The sequence below is a fragment of the Falco rusticolus genome, chromosome 4, assembly GCF_015220075.1.
Source record: "Falco rusticolus isolate bFalRus1 chromosome 4, bFalRus1.pri, whole genome shotgun sequence".
In the NCBI taxonomy this organism is placed as follows: domain Eukaryota; kingdom Metazoa; phylum Chordata; class Aves; order Falconiformes; family Falconidae; genus Falco; species Falco rusticolus.
In genome coordinates, this window is record NC_051190.1 from 904,604 (window position 1) to 924,187 (window position 19,584).

The 19,584-nt window shown below is 40.6% G+C and overlaps 1 protein-coding gene across 12 annotated transcripts in view; it reads left to right on the plus strand.

Moving 5' to 3' along the window:
* DOCK3 (dedicator of cytokinesis 3) overlaps nucleotides 1-19,584 on the plus strand; it is a 223,814-nt gene that overhangs the window by 154,047 nt on the left and 50,183 nt on the right. For 7 of the 12 annotated variants that reach the window (XM_037384111.1, XM_037384118.1, XM_037384112.1 and 4 more), the window contains exons 18-27: nucleotides 379-550; nucleotides 1,227-1,324; nucleotides 3,327-3,410; nucleotides 3,754-3,854; nucleotides 5,188-5,269; nucleotides 11,155-11,325; nucleotides 12,546-12,632; nucleotides 14,862-15,054; nucleotides 16,896-17,023; nucleotides 18,011-18,157. In XM_037384111.1, coding sequence (XP_037240008.1) covers nucleotides 379-550; nucleotides 1,227-1,324; nucleotides 3,327-3,410; nucleotides 3,754-3,854; nucleotides 5,188-5,269; nucleotides 11,155-11,325; nucleotides 12,546-12,632; nucleotides 14,862-15,054; nucleotides 16,896-17,023; nucleotides 18,011-18,157 — 1,263 coding nt within the window. The remainder of the gene's footprint in view (nucleotides 1-378; nucleotides 551-1,226; nucleotides 1,325-3,326; nucleotides 3,411-3,753; nucleotides 3,855-5,187; nucleotides 5,270-11,154; nucleotides 11,326-12,545; nucleotides 12,633-14,861; nucleotides 15,055-16,895; nucleotides 17,024-18,010; nucleotides 18,158-19,584) is intronic. The other 5 variants (XM_037384116.1, XM_037384124.1, XM_037384117.1 and 2 more) reach the window with 3 other exon arrangements.

Here is a 19,584-nt window from a genome sequence, read left to right on the forward strand (position 1 = left end):
TGTACTTCAAATGCATCATGTTACAATGCTACAGCTTGGCAACCTGTAATTAGGGGTTTGGGAGGGGTTGTATTTTCTTTGTTCCTGCTGATTTGGTTTATTTCTGCAGTATGATTTTCAGACAGCAGCACTAAGTTGTACAGTTGGAAGATCGTGGTAAGTTCTAAGGAGTCAGTGGTTAGGAAGCCACACTTTCTAGAGCTGGGTCTGTTTTGTGTATGTACAGACCCCAAAGGTGGTAAGCAAAGCTTTTTCTTAGAAGTGTTTTTGTGCACCCAAAAGGTCAATAAAAGTACCATTAGGCAACTGCTGTCAGGGTGTGAGTATGTGGAATGAGATTGACCAGGTACAATTCCATGTCTTGTCCCGTACCCGCAGTGTGATGAGAACAGCACATTTAACAATCACGCACTGTACCTGGGGCTGCCTTGCTGCAAGGAGGACTACAACGGCTGCCCCAACATCCCTTCCAGCCTCATTTTCCAGCGCAGCACCAAAGAGACCTTTTCGGTCTCCACACAGCTTTCTTCCACCAAACTGACCCAGAATGGTGAGTAGCTGAGCCTTCAGAATCGACCAGGGCAGCGGGCTTGGGAAGAGGGAGGTAAGATGGGTAAGCTTGTGCTCTGTTTATTTTACTAAAATACTCCTTTGTTATAATTTCATTATATGCATGCTTTTTGGTTTTTTACTAACACTATTGAAATGAGCAGAGACTGTTTTTGAGGAAATAAGGATATTGATAGGTGGCAGAGAAATTGCAGACATTACTGTAAGTGCAAGAGAAGGGTAATACATTAAAGAAAAGTTTATTTTCATTAAGTGATTGAAGGATAAAAACTTCAATGTTGGCTTTTCTGTACAATCTGAAGTTTGGGGTTTTTTGGCTTTTACAGGGTTAATAAGTAAATAAAAACTTCTTACGGCAACTTCCCTGAAGCATGGGAAGACAAAAGTAGATTGTCCACAGGGCAGTGTTGGTCACATAGGGAAAAATGCAGTCTTCGCTGTTTTTAGAGCACTTTCCCGTTCCTCGATTTGTTACTTTCTTAGCAGTATTGGACTTAATATGTATTTTCCTTCTTGTTTTCCCCTTTCCCCCCTGCCCTGAGAAGTGTGAACTGCAGCAAGAGCGGAAGTGTAACATGTAGTGACTCTGGTGGGTCTGGGGTTGCCATCCGTCCCTCTGCGTACAGACTGTAGCTCTTTCTCTCACTGTTCTGCAGTGGATTTGCTTGCCCTGCTGAAATGGAAAGCCTACCCAGACCGTGTGATGGATATTCTAGGACGACTGAGACATGTCAGTGGCGAGGAAATTGTGAAGGTACTACGTGAAATAAGTCGTTGTATGTATCTGTGATAGCAAGTTCATCAGACCTGCAATGCACTTCTGAGTGCTCCCTCTTGCTGTGCTTTTTGATTCACTCTGTGAATTTCCAGAGTGTATGAATTGAATGGATTTTATTTTGACATGAAACTGAAAGGGAGTGTACACACCAAAAATTAATGGATAGTTAATCCTTGGTATCAAAATGTAGCTAATCCTTAGGAAAATTCCCTCACCCCCATACTCTGCAAGTATCAGGTCGTGGGCACCACGTTCCCCACTCTGCAGGACCGCTCCTGTCGAGCCACACTGCTTGCTGACAAAGACGTCGCCGCTGGTGGTGGTGGTTTGTGCCGATCTCTGTTCCAGTAGTATTTTCTAAAGGACATTCTCTGAAATTGCCTGAATGTGGTTGGTCATTTCTAGAGTGAAGAAAACAGCTGGCTCAGAAAACTTGGCCTTTTCAAACAGCTGGCAGAGCTGATATGTAGTTCTGTTTTGCAAATATGCTCCAAACATCTGTGTAGAGGAGAAAGAAACGTGACACCTTGAAATTAAGTTTTGCTCAGTGGCTGGTGACCCATCCTGCAGACCCATTTTCCTGTCCCAGCACTGTGAAGTGGAGCTGTTGCGTAGAGCCTGAGCACCAGTTGCCCTCCAGCGTTCCTAACCTATCAGTAATCCATCTCCTATCACATAATTTCATCATGTTGTGTAACCCCTATTGCTTTACTTGCCAGTCCTGTGTGTGACCTGAACTTTCTTAGGTCAGAGGAACTTCAAAATGCATCTGAATACTCAGCAAAAAAAGTTCATTCTACATACCTCTCTGATAATTTTAGGTGTGCTGAGACCTCCCCCTAGAACTTATTTTTATAAATCTAGAAGTAAAAGGAGATAATGTGTAACGGCAAATGACCAAAGAAAAGAAACCAAAGAGAAATCACATCACTTAATTAGTAGTTTATGATTAAAGCCACTTCACTGTAACTCATTTGAATGTTGCCATATCTTGAATATTAATCTTCACGATAGCTTCATAACAGAGACAGAAGAGGACAATACCCCATTTATACTGGAATTCTCCAAGAATGCCATGTTTTGTACACTTCGTTTGCAAGGCAGTACAAGTATCTGTTTTTATAGAGAAAAGCATAAAAAGATACGGATTAAATTATTCCAAGGGGAGAAGTAATTGATTCCCTCCCTAAATCAGCTGCCACTAGGCACTGGGATATGAGGCACAGCATGCAATAATTCAGAAAATAAGAAATTGTGTCCTTTCAGAGACTTCATAAATTATTATATTTTATTTCTTGCTTTCCGCATCAGAAATTTAATTGGAATAGATTAAAAAATCATGAGAGGATGTGCAGTTGACTTGATCTTCAGCATTATTCTTCACAGCCATCCTTTTGAGGACTGTGCTTTCAGGAAAGAAAATCACTGAATTGCGCCAGCGCTGAGTAAGCCGCGGTGTTATGGATAAAGGAAACATTTGGCAATATGTAACTTGACCCAGTTAGTGCTTGTTATAAAAGCTTTACTTTTTGTCATATACCAGAAGTTTTCAGTATTAAACATAATTTGGAGCACCAGTTAATGTGCTTCCAAGTCTTAAATTTGATGACAAACAGTATCTGATACACTCTTAATGATACGAGAATTAAAGTAAGTTGTTTTGCCACTGTTGTTAGGCAGCAGTTTTCGTCGGCTTAGTCAGGAACACTGAAGTTATATTTATAAATCAGACATGGTACATATTTCTTATTTTTTGGTTTTCTGTCATTTTTGTTTAGAAATATTCCTTGTAAAGAGAAAAATTCTTCTTAGTAAAACCAAATGAAAATCTTTCGTGTGCATGAACCTGAAGTGATTTGTCCTTGGCAAGTGTTGCACAAAGATACCAACATGTATGAAACAATTAAAGCAGGGAGGAAATAACCTTCTTTTGAATGCAGTTGAATTTGAAATTCTTTGTTTATTCATGTCGTTTTAGTTCCTACAAGATATTCTCGACACGTTGTTTGTAGTTTTGGATGACAACACAGAAAAGTATGGTCTGTTGGTCTTTCAGTCTCTGGTAAGCTGCTGAATTGTTACTTTTCTTTATCTCATGGTCAGTGAGCTTTAAGTTTCTAATTATCATGTTGATAGTATTTTACTTCCATGAAATATAAAATTTCAACTGGATCCAGCCTTACGTTTTCTGGGTGAGGAGGGCAGGCTAGCCTCAGCAGATCCTAGGACAGCAAGATTTGCTATCACTTGGGAGAAGCAAACAATAACATCTAACAGCACAACTACTATATTTTTAAAGAAACTCATGTATTTCATTGTTCCTGAGCTTGTGTAACTTGTTTGTAGCGACCTAGCAACAATGTGCAGCTTCCTTTAGCATGGGTTCGCTTTTTTATCTCCCACAGGTGTTCATCATAAATCTGCTGCGTGACAGCAAGTATTTTCATTTTCGACCTGTGATGGACACTTACATTCAGAAGCACTTTGCAGGAGCACTGGCTTACAAGTAGGTTTTGTTCAACCATCACTTCAAGAGATGGTATTAACAAGCTTTTGAATGATGTCTCCATCAGAATCATAACCTCACGTTAGCATTGGTTGTCAAAAGCAGAACTACTCAGACGGAAGTTTCCCAGCGCAGTTGTAGAGAAAAGCTGCTGGATGTTCACCGGTGGCTAAAATGAGCAGACACTGGGATGTATCCTGCCTTTCTAAGGCTGGCGAACCTTGCTCTCTCTTTTTTTTTTTTTTTTTTTTTTTTTTTACCCGGAGGCAGACTGTCGCTCAGCAACAACTCATTACCAGTCTGTACTAGTGAGCTACCAAGAGCATATACATTTTTTGCCTTAAGGATGTTGGGGTGTAAGACTTGTATGAAAGCTTAGGGAACTAATTCTAATTTCCTTTTCCAAAGTAGACAGGTATACAGATAAGATGTTCTATTTGATTACACTAAATGTATAATTTCAGTAGATGAGAAACTTAGTTTTCACCGTCACTTTGAAGATTCTGCCTTATTTGCTAGTATTCTTTTTCGAGTCTTGCATCAGGGAATAAGAGAGATTTTTGAAAGCAGTAACAGTTATCGTTCTGGGTGCTGTTTTTCTTTCTTTTAGACCATTTCTTTTGTATATTTGAGGGTATTTTATCTTTGGCCACAGTAAAATATTAAAAATAACTTATAATTTGCTTTAATCGTTTTATGCCATTCACATTTTAGTGTAATTAAAAAAAATACTTAAAAATTTCCGTCAATGGCAGGTAAAAAAACTGTAGGTACCATACAACACTAGAAGGCATAGTCACATTCAGAGGCTAAAAAGGTGTTCTGCTTTGTGTCAATTATCACCTCTTTCAGACAAAACAAATGATTTTTGGTAGTCTGATGTCTGAAATCCAACATGTTTGTAAGACAGCTCTTCAAGTTAGTCCAAGTGGTATTGTGTACTTAGGAAAACAGATGCACGTATTTTCTTTGTGATCTTAGTTTCTAAAAACTTTTACTTAGGGGAGACCTGGAATTTCTTATATAAACTTAATTTAAAAAGGTGTGGTTTAGTCTTAGAACTATGTTGCATGCATTTATCAAAGCTTTTAAATAAACATCTTAGTGTTCCGCATGGTCTAAGTCAATTTCAGAGAAGAAATTATGTTCTAGTTTTGAAACTTAAACCTATGTATTATGTAAATTAAGCAGCTAGGACAGCTATAGCTGACCGCTGAAATAGAGTGAAATGAGACTGTTTTATAGATTTCTCCCTAAAACCAAAATGTTTGTTGCCTAAATGATTTTAAAATAGTGCTGAAGGTTCCTCTTCTTTTCTCTCTGTTATATTCAGGGAACTGATCCGATGTTTGAAGTGGTACATGGACCGTTCAGCTGAGCTTGTACGCCAAGACCACATCCAGGAAGCGATGAGAGTATGTATTGAATAGAAGTATTTGTGTGTCTGTTCCATCTGTGACTACAAAAGGGCTGGGGAAGCTGTAAATAAAATCAAGGATAGGCTGGCACTGACTTCTGATTTGTGTTAACTAGATTATTTTTTTTAATAATATTTTGCCAAAATTGTAATGTTGGGTGGAGATTCACTCTTGTGCAGAAAAAAATGGAAGAAGTATGTCTCGTCAGGTCTGTTTGAAGCCCTGTGGAGAACTTCAGTGGGACTTTCATGGAGTATCTGTGCCCTGGCCATTTATATGTGGTCTGCACCTTGCGCTTCAAGAAGCCGTTTTTGTAAAGGTATTAGGCAGAGGTGTGCTGTGGATCAAAGATAGGGTTTTCATTTCTGGCTGCAGCACAGCTTCATTGCATTACGGGCTGAAGTTCTGGAGTACTTTAAGAAGCAGATAAAGGAGCCTTTAACTGGACAGAAATTCTGACTCTGGTTGCACAGGACCTGAACCACAGTTCCGTGACAAGAACATGATCCCACCAGAAGGCACAGCTTTCTGATGGTGTGTGAAACAAAGGGAGTATTTTTGGTGCTGTTTACAGAGGAATCAGAATAAATAAACTATTAGTTTTACCATGTGTAATTGCGAAACAGAAAGGTAGTGCTTCAAGTACGTAAACAGAAGATTCCAAAATTTGCAGGAAGATACTTTTCTTTGAGTGAATGTCCATCTGTACCTTCTTACTCTGAGCAGAGCATCCAAACATTTGAAACTGGGCACTTTCAGAACTCGTACCAGTGGCAGAGATTAGTACTTTCTTTTCCTCACTTTTTCATGTTCAGTACAAATAGGTGAAGCATCTCACAGGTGAAGCACACACACATACATATGCTACTACTTTAATTTATGGCAACCAGTTGGGAAAGGCAGAGGCTGTTCCTTGTAAACGTACTTATGCCTGTGTCCTGGCATACGGTTCAAACTTTATTATGGCTTCTTCTTCTTGTGATATTTTTTTTCCTTTGTTTTGCCTCCTTTAGTCTAATCTAGTCAGTAATTTTGAGGAAGTGATTTTTATTTTTTGAGAATCCTTGTTCCATTTGAATGGTATAGCATCGCTGCCATCAACTAGCTTTCAAGACCACCTGTTAAGATCATATCCTGGTACTTAGAAGGGCATTATACCAGTGTTTACTTTGTCTTTTGTAGATATTTACATACTTAGGAGCTTATTCTTTGCAGTATTTTTCAGCCACAGATTCATACGCAACGGTAAAAATAGGGCAAAGATGGCTTTTCAGGAAATTATCAACATTTTTTTGTTTCCATCATTATCCCTTTTTTTTGACATTACAAAGAAACCTATTAAAATTATGAGATGAGAGGAAGATCTCTAGCTGGGATGACTTCTGGAAGGTTTTCTCTCTCTCAAACCACTCATTAGTGCTATATGCAGTGCAGCAAAAGGAGATAGATGATATTGGCCCTATGTGATCTGCATTTTTTGAATGTCATAGTAGTCCTCTTCAGAGTTGTTAAAAATATGAATGCTGGAGTCTTTCAGAAGCTTGGGTTTTCAACATACTGTTTGTGAATAAGGTACATCCTTTCAAGGATTCCAAGGCAGCTCTTTGCTTACTGGAAATCTCAAGTGCTTTCCTAGAAAGCAGCTGTTCCCTCAGTGACTGAGGTCAGCTTGAAGATGTGGCAGCCCAAGCCTTTCCAAGCACAAGAATTACAATTACCACTGGAGTTTCTGCAGCCCTAACAGTGCATCCTCTACCACTGACACCGCTGTCACATCTTATTCAGACAGTGGCCTTTGCAGGTGTATCTTGGAGGCCCAGATTAAGGTCTCTGTCTTCTTCTGTTACAGGAAAGTGATTAATCTTCTTTGTTTCCAGATTTTATTTCAGGCATTTGGAGCAAGTTTGTACCAAACCCGTTGTCATTACTAACATGCCATTACTCGTACTGTATTCTGTGTATTTGTTGGGAATTTCTGTGGTCTTGGATGGTCTTCACTACACTCCTTGCATTAGTAGTTCTTCAGCTGAGAAAACAGGATAACTCTCTAACCCTTTTTCCCTGAATTAGCTGTTAAATGTAGTACCTGAAAGCAGATGTGAATTATCTGTGCACTCTTTTGTGGCTCTTGACTGCCCATGTACGTCCATGATGGATATGCAGATGTCCCATAAGATCCTGATTTTTTGACCTTGGCATTAGCAAGTGGTGCTCTAGACTATTTCTAAAATTACTTACCTCCTTCAAGACTGCTCTTGTCAAAATACTTCTATGAAACCTGGAGAAGCTATAACCAAAAGGACATATTTAACTGTGCTAGAACACATGGCATCATGTTGCTTTATTATGCGCTATAACAAGCTCTGTGTAAGCTGCACCCAGGCGCAGCTGCCGGTGCCTCCCTAGAGAATTCCGTAACAAAGTGTCCACGTATGGCTCCACAGACAGGTTTAATTTCCCTACCAGTCATGGCAAAACTTACAAAGTGTCTCCAGGAGATGCCCTTTCAGCTTCAGTTATCTTCCAGCGGCAGAATCACAGGTGCTCTTTGCCTAGATTGAGGAGCCCGCTTGAACAGCAGGCCCTTTTCTTCCCGAGGAAGGCACACCTTCACGCCGGTGTTCTGGAGCTCAGCCACGCAGGGCGTGCATCAGACTTTTTTTAAGAAATTTTGATGTACTGCGTGCCATTATGATGGGGATTCAACTTTAACTGGATGGAAATTCTAACTCTTGTTGCACAGGACCTGAACCACAGTTCTGTGACAAGAGCATGATCCCACAGGAAGGCACAGCTTCTTGTAACACGAAGCAGTGATATGGAAAGGGTCAGTTTTCTGAGTTGATTTCTTCAAAACCCTGAACATACTTTCTGAGCCAAGCCAGTCAGGGAGCTAGTGAATGAGGGATGCGGAATTACGTTCTCAGCCTGCCTTTTGAGGCTGGGGGCTCCTCCAAATCGTTCCCTTCGCCCTGAATTTAAAAAAGAAGTGTCAGTCTGTTGCTTTTGAGACCAATCTATCTCAAGACTCTTTAATTAATAATTACTTTATTTGGTGATCTACATTTTCTACAGTCTTGCTTTTGTAAGAATACCAGAAAATTGCTGATGTCATTATAATTGTTCCACCCTGGTCAGCCTGGTTGTGCGACCTGCTACTTCTTCTGTTGCTGATGCCTTGAAGTTCGCCCTAGGTCTTTTATCTGCTCTCACAAGACTCAAATTGGTATTGAAACCTGAACCTTTGCACTTTTCTTCTTAAAACTGCATACTAGATGTTTCTTGTACTTCAGGGATGCAGGTCTCTGGAAAAAACACGTTGACAGTAGCAGGAAGTTTGCTAGCTGCTCTGGAATGGTGAAGTGAATACTCGGAGACTGAAGTGTGACACTGAAGATGGCTTTTATTCACTCTGGTGAGGACAGTGAAAGAGATTCAGATCTTCAGAGCTAATCCTCTTCACCTACACTGTGCTTATGATAAGGTTACCCATTCTACATGCTCCAGCGTCTTTTCTAAAGTAATCTTCGAGTTTCTCATGTTAGGAAATCAATCTGTGCTTTTTCTTAAAGCAGCTCTGATTCAAAGCTGATTCATCTGTTCATACTCTGAACATCAGGTGTGGTTTGCCTTTTGTTTGGATTGGACATACGCTTCGTCTCAGCAGCAGCAGCAGAGTCCAGATACACAACTGGACTGTCCCCAGTTCTGTCCACCGGATTTATGAATGTGCTACAGTAAAACCTTCAAGTGTTGTCTGAGCAACACTTCTGTGTCTTCAGGCACATATATGCATCGTATCTGTGATTCTGTAAGTAGTAGGAGGCAGAGTTGGTCCAAGCGCTGATTTGTGCTAATGAGACTTGGTTTGTACTTCTACCATCTTGGCCATGTGTCTGCAAACACAAACACACTGAACTCTTTAGTTAACTGCCTTTATGGGTTCATTCTAGGCAACAGTTGAGTTGCCTGTGCTAAGGCTGTGGGGTTTCTCTGAAAGTCTGCCATTTCACTTCCAACAGACAATTACAGAATTTCATACACAAATCCTCTGATTCATTGCAAAACATAAGCTTCACCTTAAAGTTATGAGCTTTCAGGTTAGAATTATGGTTGTCTATACCAAACCTATAAAACAGGTTGTACGAGCACTTGACTCGCTGCAGAGATGCTGACCTTAAAGAGCTGACTCTTGTGAACTAATTGACCTTTGTCTGGATACTATCCAGAAACATAAAGTGTTATTTCCTGATGAAATTCTTTGGTGAAGGAAGCTTCACTGGGAGATGTTTTAGTACAGAAGTATAACTAACGCAATGCCAAATGACCACAGTTGCAATCATTCCTGGAAAGAAAAAAAAAAAAATTCTGTAAGTATAAGCGGCATTTTGGAATGTGTCATGGCTTTATGAGGAATTTCACCTTCCCATTCTCTATCCTTAAAGCTGTACCATTCCAAAACTTAAAACATAACATTGCATATTCATGCATATCGTGTGGAGATTGAATGAGTGGCATCTTATGGATGCAGAAATATCTGATGAGGGCAAGATTTGTATTTGAATTAACTTTCAGTTTCCAAACAGCAAAGCATGACAAGAATACTTTCCAGCAAATACAGTGGAATATGTTTCTGTGTAGACTGTGATTACTGAAGCTCCAGCCTGTTCGTTCCCTGTGCTGAATTTTGAGGATATCATCAGACTAGACATCATGTCTTCCCTTAATCCTGCTTTAGTGCTGTATCATGTTAAGCACTAAGGGAAGGAGTAAAGTCTAAATGTCACTGATATTTAGTACATTTCAGTGATGACAGTTGTGCACTCCAAATGATCAAAAAGGCTTTGTTCCTGTGTGGAATGTTACATTGCTGTGTTAGTGCCTGTGAGAACATTTGATAGATAGGACAGCTTGTTAAAGGCTGCATAGAATAATGTATTTTTCTTCATTGACACTGCTTCCAAATAAATGTTCTGAATAATGCCATTTACAAAATTCTAGTTAAAGATGTTTATGTTGCAAATTCAGGCTTACTCTAGACATGTCGTAGAACAAATGATCATTCTACTACAAAAAGGTCCAATTTGCCAGTCCTTCAGGAGCGCGGCATCTATCACACATTGTGTAATGGTGTTAAATGCCATCTTCTGTGCAGGTTATTCTCCCTCTGCTGGGTGACTCCAAGTTTCATGTGATGATAAAAGAAAGACTTTAACTTACTGCAGCTTGAAGTAAAAAGATACTCACTACAGTACTGCTGCTTGCTACTGTCATGGGCTGGCAGAGGGCTTCACATGCTGCTCTTGTCTTCCTCTGTGTCTGCATCTGCATTTATTTCTGTTTGTACATATACCTGCCAGAAATAAAGGCGAACTTTGCTGTTGTGTTCATATTGAAAAGTAGATTTTCCTTTTTCAGGTAACCCTTTTTCTGTTCCACTGGCAGTCCACTAATCTTAATTTAGATTAGCTAACTCAAGGAATTAAAGGTAAAATTGGAATGAAAACAGGAGAATAGCTTCTTCAGACACTTACAGTCATTGTGCTAAGTCATGAGAAAACGAAGTCTCGTCTCTTCACCAAGATTTTCCTCAAGTTACGTGACTCAAATTTGTCTATTTGACTTGACTGCATTCCTGGTTTTGTTAGTGCGGCAAACTGGTAACAAAGATTATTGGTTGAGAATGGGTACATGCCTATAAGTAACTCTTCCTTAACTGAATTATTTAATATACAAAACCTGTTTTTCTTTCTCCTTTCTAAAGCTGAAGAATTTAGTTGTTGTTATGCACCTAGAATCTTTCCTGGTTCTCTTTAAAACTCCTTTATTTTTCTTTCTCTCTTTTTCTCTGTCTTAATCTCCTTCACCTCCTGCTCCTAAAGGCCTTGGAATATCTTTTCAAGTTCATTGTCCAATCTCGGATACTTTACTCCAGAGCTACTTGTGGAATGGAGGAGGAACAGTTCCGCTCCAGCATCCAAGAGCTTTTCCAGTCCATCAGATTTGTGCTCAGCTTGGACAGCAGGAGCTCTGAGACTCTCATCTTCACACAGGTTTGCTATTTTCTACACTTTAACCGGCAAACCAAAAGGCAGCTACTTTCTGCACTGATAGGATATATGGGCACACGATGATTAAAAGCAGGTTAGTAGAGTTTCCCCCTCTAACAAGCTGATGATACTGGAAGACACCACAGGCAGTTCACGTGGTTGGCCGGTACCTTTGCACCACATCACAGGTCTGGGTGAGCTGAACCGTGGGCTCTCAGGAGGAAAGTGACCTGTCACACAAGAATAGCTTTTAGTTTTTGCTCCGCAAAAGTAAACTGCGTTTTCAAGTCCTCTCGTTCACGTGTCTTGCAGTTGGCCTCAAGAAATTTTAAATCCTTAATTGTAGCAGCTCAAGTCAATACTTAGGGTCATAACAACGTCACAGCAGAGAAGTTTGACTGGTGTACTCACAGCCAGGTAAACTTAATTCCAGCATACTCTAAAATGATGGTCAGAATCGTACGCGGCCCAACCACAAGCACGCTGACATTTAATGCGTTATTTTAAATATGGCCCAGATGACTTCATGAAGACTTCATGTGGGCGTAAGATACTACTCAAAGTGAGTACGGATGCTGCTAAATTTTTGTTTTGTATTTTAAAGACCACTGTACAAAATTACATAGTTCTGTGTTTAAAAGTTATAAAATGGACCACCTAGAACTTCCTGGTAATGCAAAGGTGATTTGTAATCACTAATCACCATTTACAGATGTTTTGAACACCGAATGTAGTTTGCCAAGGAAGCAGTTGCTGTGAACATTGCAACAAAACTGAGCGGCTCTGCCGGTTAGGGAAGCTGCCAGCAGTGTGATCTCTTTCTTAAGAAGCTGGTCTGAAAGATGTTGAGAACAGCTGCTCTAATCTTTTATTTAATCACCCATTAGTGGGTATAATAAGATGAGCCACGAACATGAGAAGTCAGTGCACAGAATTTTGCAGGCAAAGTGACAGTGAGTGGAAACAGGCTCTTGTGAGCACAGGCTGTTTGGGCTTGGTCGGCTGCCAGCCATGCTGGCCGCAGGTCCAGGGACGCTGGCTCTGACGGTGTGTTATTGGCCTGTTTTCTCTTGGGCTCTCCTTATTTTCCTCTCGCTCACTATGGTATTTCTTACTTTAGACTTCTGTGATTTGTAAATCCTGTCCTTATTTAATCTTTGAAAAGTTTACTTTTTGTTTCCCCCTTGCCACTCTGTTGCCCCTTGATCCCACTTGCCCCATAGGCGCCTCAGCCCGGAGGGCAGGCGAGCGGAGCTGGGACATGTGCCCCACAAAAATGTGGTGGTACGTCAAGGCCGTCATTTAATGCTGTAAGTAATGATCCCCAGAACTGCACACGTATTTCATCATGGATGTTCCCAATTAATCCCATTTACCTACCCCAAACCCTCTTTTCCTGCATATAAACTGGAATTTGATGTTTAAGTGGCTGGTACTTTAAAACTAGGAAATGTGGAATATTTCAGTAATTAATGGAACAGCTTGTGGCATCCACACACTGAAAAGGCAGTACTGAGGGCATACACAAGATTATGTACATCATATTGTTAGGGACAGCCAAGGAGATTATGTACTGGTTCTGGAAGCCTGGACAACTGTTAAATATCTAGAGAAGATGCTTGAGGCCCTAGCAAGCATAATTTTCTTCACAGTTGTCCTCTTATCCAGGATATTAGAGAGATCTCAATATAGTACTTCCCAGCAATGAGATTAAAACTGATTATGTCTTTCCTTCCAGGCAATTAGTTTGACATGAGTAATGTTCCAGCATATTTTAGGGTGTCGTACAAAAAAGGGCCCTTCAAGGAACGGATGCAATGATGTAGCTGTTCCTCAGGACGGATCCAAAGCTTCCTGAAGAGATCCCATGCATATCCTTAGATTGCTACTGGATATCCTAAATGGCCACAGAAATCCTTCTGCTTTATAGTAATAGTTAGAAATAAGTTTAGGAAAACTCCTGTAAGGGTTTGCTGGGCCAGTGTTGTAATTTCACTTGTTTATCCCAGAGATAAAGATGCTGCCTAGATTTGCAGCTGTTCAGGCTTCCAAGAGTGCCATCAGCTATTTTAAATGATTCCTATTTGTTTATTTTGTTAGTACATTGTATGTTTGTAGCAACAAATAGGTGACAACACCCAGGAGGATATGTGAGGTTTTGTATAATCTGAATTGATTGTAACAAAACAAGATGTTGGGAGAGATAACGAGCACGAAGAAGAAAGAGGTAAATTTATATTCAGAATAATTTAATGAGCTCTACAGTGTTAGTTGTAAGAATAACTTAGACTTTGCTCAAAGACCATTAAATAGATACCAGTGTTGTTTGAAGATACTTTGAGGGAAGACTTTGCAAAGAAGGAAGCGGTGTATTATATGGGATTAGGAAAGGCATGCCAAGTGTTAGAGCCAGTGTGGGAGAGTTACAGAAATGTTTTATGTCATGACAATTAAAAAATCGGTGAAGAAAAGGAAACTTGCAGAACAGAAGAAAATATTGGCAGGTGGTGGGACTCTGGAAGGGCAAAGCTGAACAGGGATGTGCAGCAAAGCTTGGTGCATCAGTGTGGTTTGTGTGGAGAGCGACAGGCAAGGGGGTGGAAGCAGCAAGCGGGGGGGCTGGGGGGCTGGGAGAGAGGCAGCTGGATCAAAACCACACTGTGCAGCACTGAGGCGTGCAACCGTCTAGGAATTCAAGTAGTTACAGTGAGGAAATGGGTCTGGAGCATGGGTAGGGTGTAGAAGAGAAGACTTTTAAAACCTTGGAGGTGTATGGCAGTTGTTAGGTCTGACATCAAGGCTGTGGGACCTGAGGATAGGGTCAGGCATGGGATTTTCTACTGTTTCGAAGAAATGAATTGAAAAAGTGTGACATAAGAGAGGAAGAGTTTGATTTTTATTGTTGTTGTGCTGGTATTTTTTCTGCACTTTAAGAAACACCTTCGAGGTGACTCCAGCTGACTGGAAGTACCAGTCCTTGCACGACTCACGTGCACACCTTGCATGATGTGTGCCTCTTTCACATGAAATCACACCTCACCCCTGTTGCAGAAATATAATGTCACATGACAGTGGCTGCTATGGTTAAGAGTCTGTCAACATGTTCTTTACTTCAAAATGTTTTCTGAAGAGTTTTAACTACAAAAGCTTGGTATGGAACACACTAATCAGAAGCAAGTTTTATATTTATTGAAAAAAGTAAATCAACAAGAATTGAGTATTTTCTGTTCTCTGGTACCTCAGTGTTTTTCTGTTTTATAAGCTTGTGTCCTAAAACACAGCCTTTTGAAGCTCTACAGTATGTATGTGCTCAACTTATTGTAAGACTTGGTATTCCAGCAGCGCTTGATTTTTATCTGCTACCTGTGGTTTGCTCACTGTGGAGTTCAGGTATTGCAGAACATGAACACCAACCATAGTGCACTATTGGGTAGCTTTTTGCAGACCCTTAATTCAGTTTTACTGTTGTTTCTATTTCACTGCATTTAGCTGCAGTTCCAGAATTCAAAATTTTCAGTTTCTTCATTTACTTTTCCCAGGCCGCCTTGCTGAACTCCTTCCCCGCTATCTTTGACGAGCTGTTGCAGATGTTCACTGTGCAGGAAGTGGCGGAGTTTGTGCGGGGAACGCTGGGCAGCATGCCCAGTACCGTGCACATCGGGCAGTCTATGGATGTTGTTAAGCTACAGTCTATCGCACGCACTGTTGACAGCCGCCTGTTCTCCTTCTCAGGTAAGGCAGTGGTACTGAGGCTAACTCATGCTGCTAGCTGAGAGTAGGAACATGCTGCATTCATTCTGCAGCTGCTTGGCTGCAAACAGTTCGTTGCTGAATGCCAGTAATCTTGGTAATTATTTATCTTGGCGGCATCATTGTCACCTGTATTTGCTGCAGGTACTTTCCAAGTTTCCCTACGGTAGGAAATGTTTATAAATCCATCATGGATAAGTTGTAGTTTCTAAAGGTTGATAAAAGTATGTATGTTAACAAATCGAATCAATTATTAAAACTGCCAAATCTCACTTGGTACTTTGTATTACTCCTCTGTGGCTGTCCTGGGTAGGAAGATAACCTCCTTTCCAGCAAGCTTATTCTCTGAGAAAGAAACAGGGAGATGAAGTTACATGAGAGACCCACCACAGTCTTTTAAAGTATATTTAATCTTTACATTATAACTTTGTATTTCTTTAGCTCAACATACTAGTAATTATTTAAGAATTAATTGAATGAAGAGGGGTTGAAGACCATGAGTTTATTTCGTACATAAAAGTCTGGATGAAAGAAGTTAGGAAGGTAATAGTGGAAGATAAAAAGCACCTTTGGGCTTATCTTCCCTGTAGTGAGGATCTTAAGTTAGTGCACTGAAATTACTCTACACAGTGCAAAGTGAGAATGGTAATAGCACAGACTCATGTTTAAACCATCCATTGTAATTGTTCTTAAACATATTTTTTCTTAACTTTGAAATTAATCTCAAAAAATATGAGAGTATAGAGAATGAGTAGCTTAGTCCAAAGGTGGCAGTGAAACAGGCAGTGAATTTTACCTAATTGCAGTGTTTTGAACCTATGGTTAAAAATATTTGTCTTTGTGAGTGCCAATTCATGGGCGAAAGCCTCCTCTTCTGTCTTCTCAATAAAGACAGGTGTAACTTTACCCACAGGGTCTAGGGCTTTACTCCTTCCCCTTAACCTTCATTTCTCCTTCATGAGGTACCAGCATAGCTGCTGCATAGCAGCATGACATCTCGCTACAGCATCAGAAACGAGAAAGAAAGCTTCAGCGTTGCAAGGCAGCTGTGACTGTACAGTTGCCACATTTTCCACCCAACAAAAGGGCAGACCCTAACTTCTTCCTTCCTGTGGAAGCATGACCCGATATTCCTTGTCAAAGGTCTTTCCCATGTCCTGTCTGCCCCTGGGAAGATGAATCTGGTTTCCAAAGTTATCTTTTGCCTGCCCACCATTCCTACTCTTCAGGTCTTGCATTAAAGGAAGATACGTACTCTTTTTCTTGCCTCCTATATGGTGATGACTTATTTTCTTTCTAGCTCTCCTATCAGTCTGCTGACATCTTGCCACTTTTTTCCCCTGTCTCTTTTTTTCCTGTTTTGGCTACTGATTTCTGCAGCTGCTACCTGCTCTCCCTTCTGTAAGATTAAGGTTTGTGAGCCAGCTAAAAGAGAGAATTAGCCAGTTTCAAGAGGCACACAGTAGAGGAGCTCTGTTAACAGTGACAGTAGAGCTGGAAAGCAATGCAAAGTGAGAAAGGGTTTGCACAAAAGAAATCAACATTAGAAAGTGTCAGTTCACAACTGTTGTTTGCAAGCTGAGTCATTGTTGGGAACATCATGTGTACTGCATATATGAACTTCTGAAACTAGAAGTACTGTTCATTCATGAGAGACAGTTCTTAAAGTGTAGTGTACTACAATGTGTACGATAGAAGTTGCACCACTTAATCAAATGCAGTGTATATCAGTAGAATAGTTTGGATACCAAAAGGCTACTGATTGGCATGATTGAAAATTAATTTTGTTTGGAAGAGCTGTGATCTGGTTTTCCTTCTTTCAGAGTCCCGGCGCATCCTGCTACCTGTAGTTCTTCACCACATTCACCTTCACCTACGACAGCAGAAGGAGCTACTTATCTGCTCTGGGATCCTCAGTAGTATCTTCTCCATAATCAAGGCCAGCTCTTTGGTAATCTGATGCTTTATTTTTTTATTATTTTTTTAATTGCACCACTAATTTAGTAAAATTCAGACTGAGGGATTTTTATAGGTTAATACAGGTTTTTTTAAGATCCTTTTAAAAATTGAATTCTGCTAACTTTTGGTCAGCAGGAGAACACCTGAAATGAGGGTCTGCTGCTGTGTGTGTGACTCAGAGCATTCTGATTACAGAGTTTTCATGCTGTTAGGAGGGGGGAAAAGCATACGCATTTACCAGGTTTGACACTGTTTAATTTTCTTCATCCAAGCCCAGAACTTAGGTGTCAGTGAAGTCTAAAAGCTCTGCACAGCTCTAGGACTTGTAGTTCTGCAAGAGACAGTAACTAGCACTTTTTGGTTCATGTGAAGAGAATACTCTTAAAATTATCCAATCAGTGAAGTCACACTTACTTCTGGAAATTGCTGCTGAGTTTAAACACGCAGCCTTGATGATGGTAATACTCCGATCCCAAATGGTAACTTGATCATTTAAAGCAATGCCCACAGACAGGGGTTGGTGAAGTTTACCCACCTGACTAAAGGAGGAAGCTCATGGTGCTAAATATAATTCATACCAATGTGTTATTTCCAATCACAAGTTACAGTTTGTGTGAAAGGAATGCGATGGAAGGTATCGTGGTTATAAGCTAAAATAATACTGCCATGGATTAAAGCTTCCCAGACATAATCGGATCCCACTGTGTTTTAGAGTGTATGAAAACCTTTGGTTATAGATTTACCTTTATGGCTCTGACCCTGAATGTTCCCATCAGACTGACGAAGTAACACACACACACACACACACACACATTGGCATCACAGGTACCGGTGAGGAATTTGGTTGTACTGCTTCGAACATCTGCTGCGGAGTTGTCTGGCACAAGGAGTTTGTGCTATGGCTGACCTGGCAGGGTTGTCTTTGTCCGTTCCATTCTCTCCAGTTTCTAACTGTCTGTTTGCTCATCACCTACTGTAGGAGGGAGATGTCGTGGAGGAGGTTGAGATGATGGTGGAGAGCCTCCTGGATGTGCTTTTACAAACTCTGCTCACAATCATGAGTAAATCGCAGTCTCAGGAGGCGGTAAGAGGGCAACGTTGCCCGCAGTGCACAGCAGAAATCACTGTTAGTAACTAACAATCAGTTTCTATTTCCTGCTTCTCTAACCTATGGTTCAGCCCCTCACCACCACCCGCACCTCATTATCATCTCTGCTGCATGAATGCCCAGAGCTGTGTCTCTCTCCCTTAATAAGCCACAAACCCATTCCTTCCTCTGTGCAGTAGTGAGGTCTTCAGGAAGCGGTGGAGCTCAGGAAGCTTTTGTGGATTTCCAGGTCATTTTCTTATTTGCCTTTGGAGCTGTGATTGCAAGTTACCGGTTAGAACTTGCAGCATACACTAGCTAGGTAGCTGCCTGGGGCTTCAGCCCTAAACAGGTACCACCAAGGGCTACACGAGCATCAGGCCCTTGATTCCTAAGACTGAGAGTACCATAATGCTCAGTGGACAGGTCCCATAACACCCTGGAGAGCTTCTGTCCAGGTTCACTGGTTATTTCATGCAGATGAAATACAACATAACTTTTGAAAAAAAAATTAATAGATCCTAAGTAGAGCTTGGTGGGAGAAGAGGGAACAGCCACCACTTTGTCCAGACTGCCAGCACAAGCCTAGGGGGAGAAATTTTTCTTTGACATGCAATGGAAGAAGAGAAAAAGAATTAAATTCTGCTGTTCAGCTTTCTGCTTTTCTGGATTCATTGCCCTTTTCTATTCTAGCCTATTTTAGTCTATTTTTGCTTGTCAGAGTCTCTAATGCAGCTTTTGCACAATGTGCCATGTTAAGCTGTTGTTCAGAACATCCCTTTTTTTAGACTTGCTTTTTTATCAGATGGCTGAAACCTCAGTGGTATTGTTGGGGGCAGATGTGCACTGAGGTCCACTTCTTGCACGAGAGAAAAGGCTGTATCTTCCTGTGTGAGCTCAGATAAAGTAACAAATGGTAGAATCCTAATAAGGAACAAGGCATTTAGTAGCTTCAGACACGTTCTTTGATACAAAACAAGAAAGGCAGTAGCCTGCAAATGTCCAGTAACATCTCAATTTCCTTCTACTCCTACCGTTTGACCTACTGTTATCACTGACACCTCGCACAGAAGAGCAGACCTTTTATCCTAAGGAAATTCAACCCTGTAAAGTTTATTGGAACAACCTGTGTCAAAGCTTCTGGGTAGATACTTGAGCCAATTAAAAAAAAAAATAAAAGTAAAATTACAATGGAATGGACAGTCCTAAGTATAAAATCCCCTTGTATTTGTTCCTGAATTTATATTTCGCAGCACAGTGGTATGCAGAATCTTATTAGATACTGCTTAGAAGGAAGTTTAATTTTCCAAATTAACTGCTCATTGTCACAGAAAAAGTGTTGCACAAGGGAGTGGCAGTCAAAAGACATAGTCCTTACGTTCTTGGCACTGCCTTGCTTGTTATCTTGGACAGATTGCTTAACTTCTCTGTGCTTTGCTTTCAGATATATAAAATGGGGGAGCTCA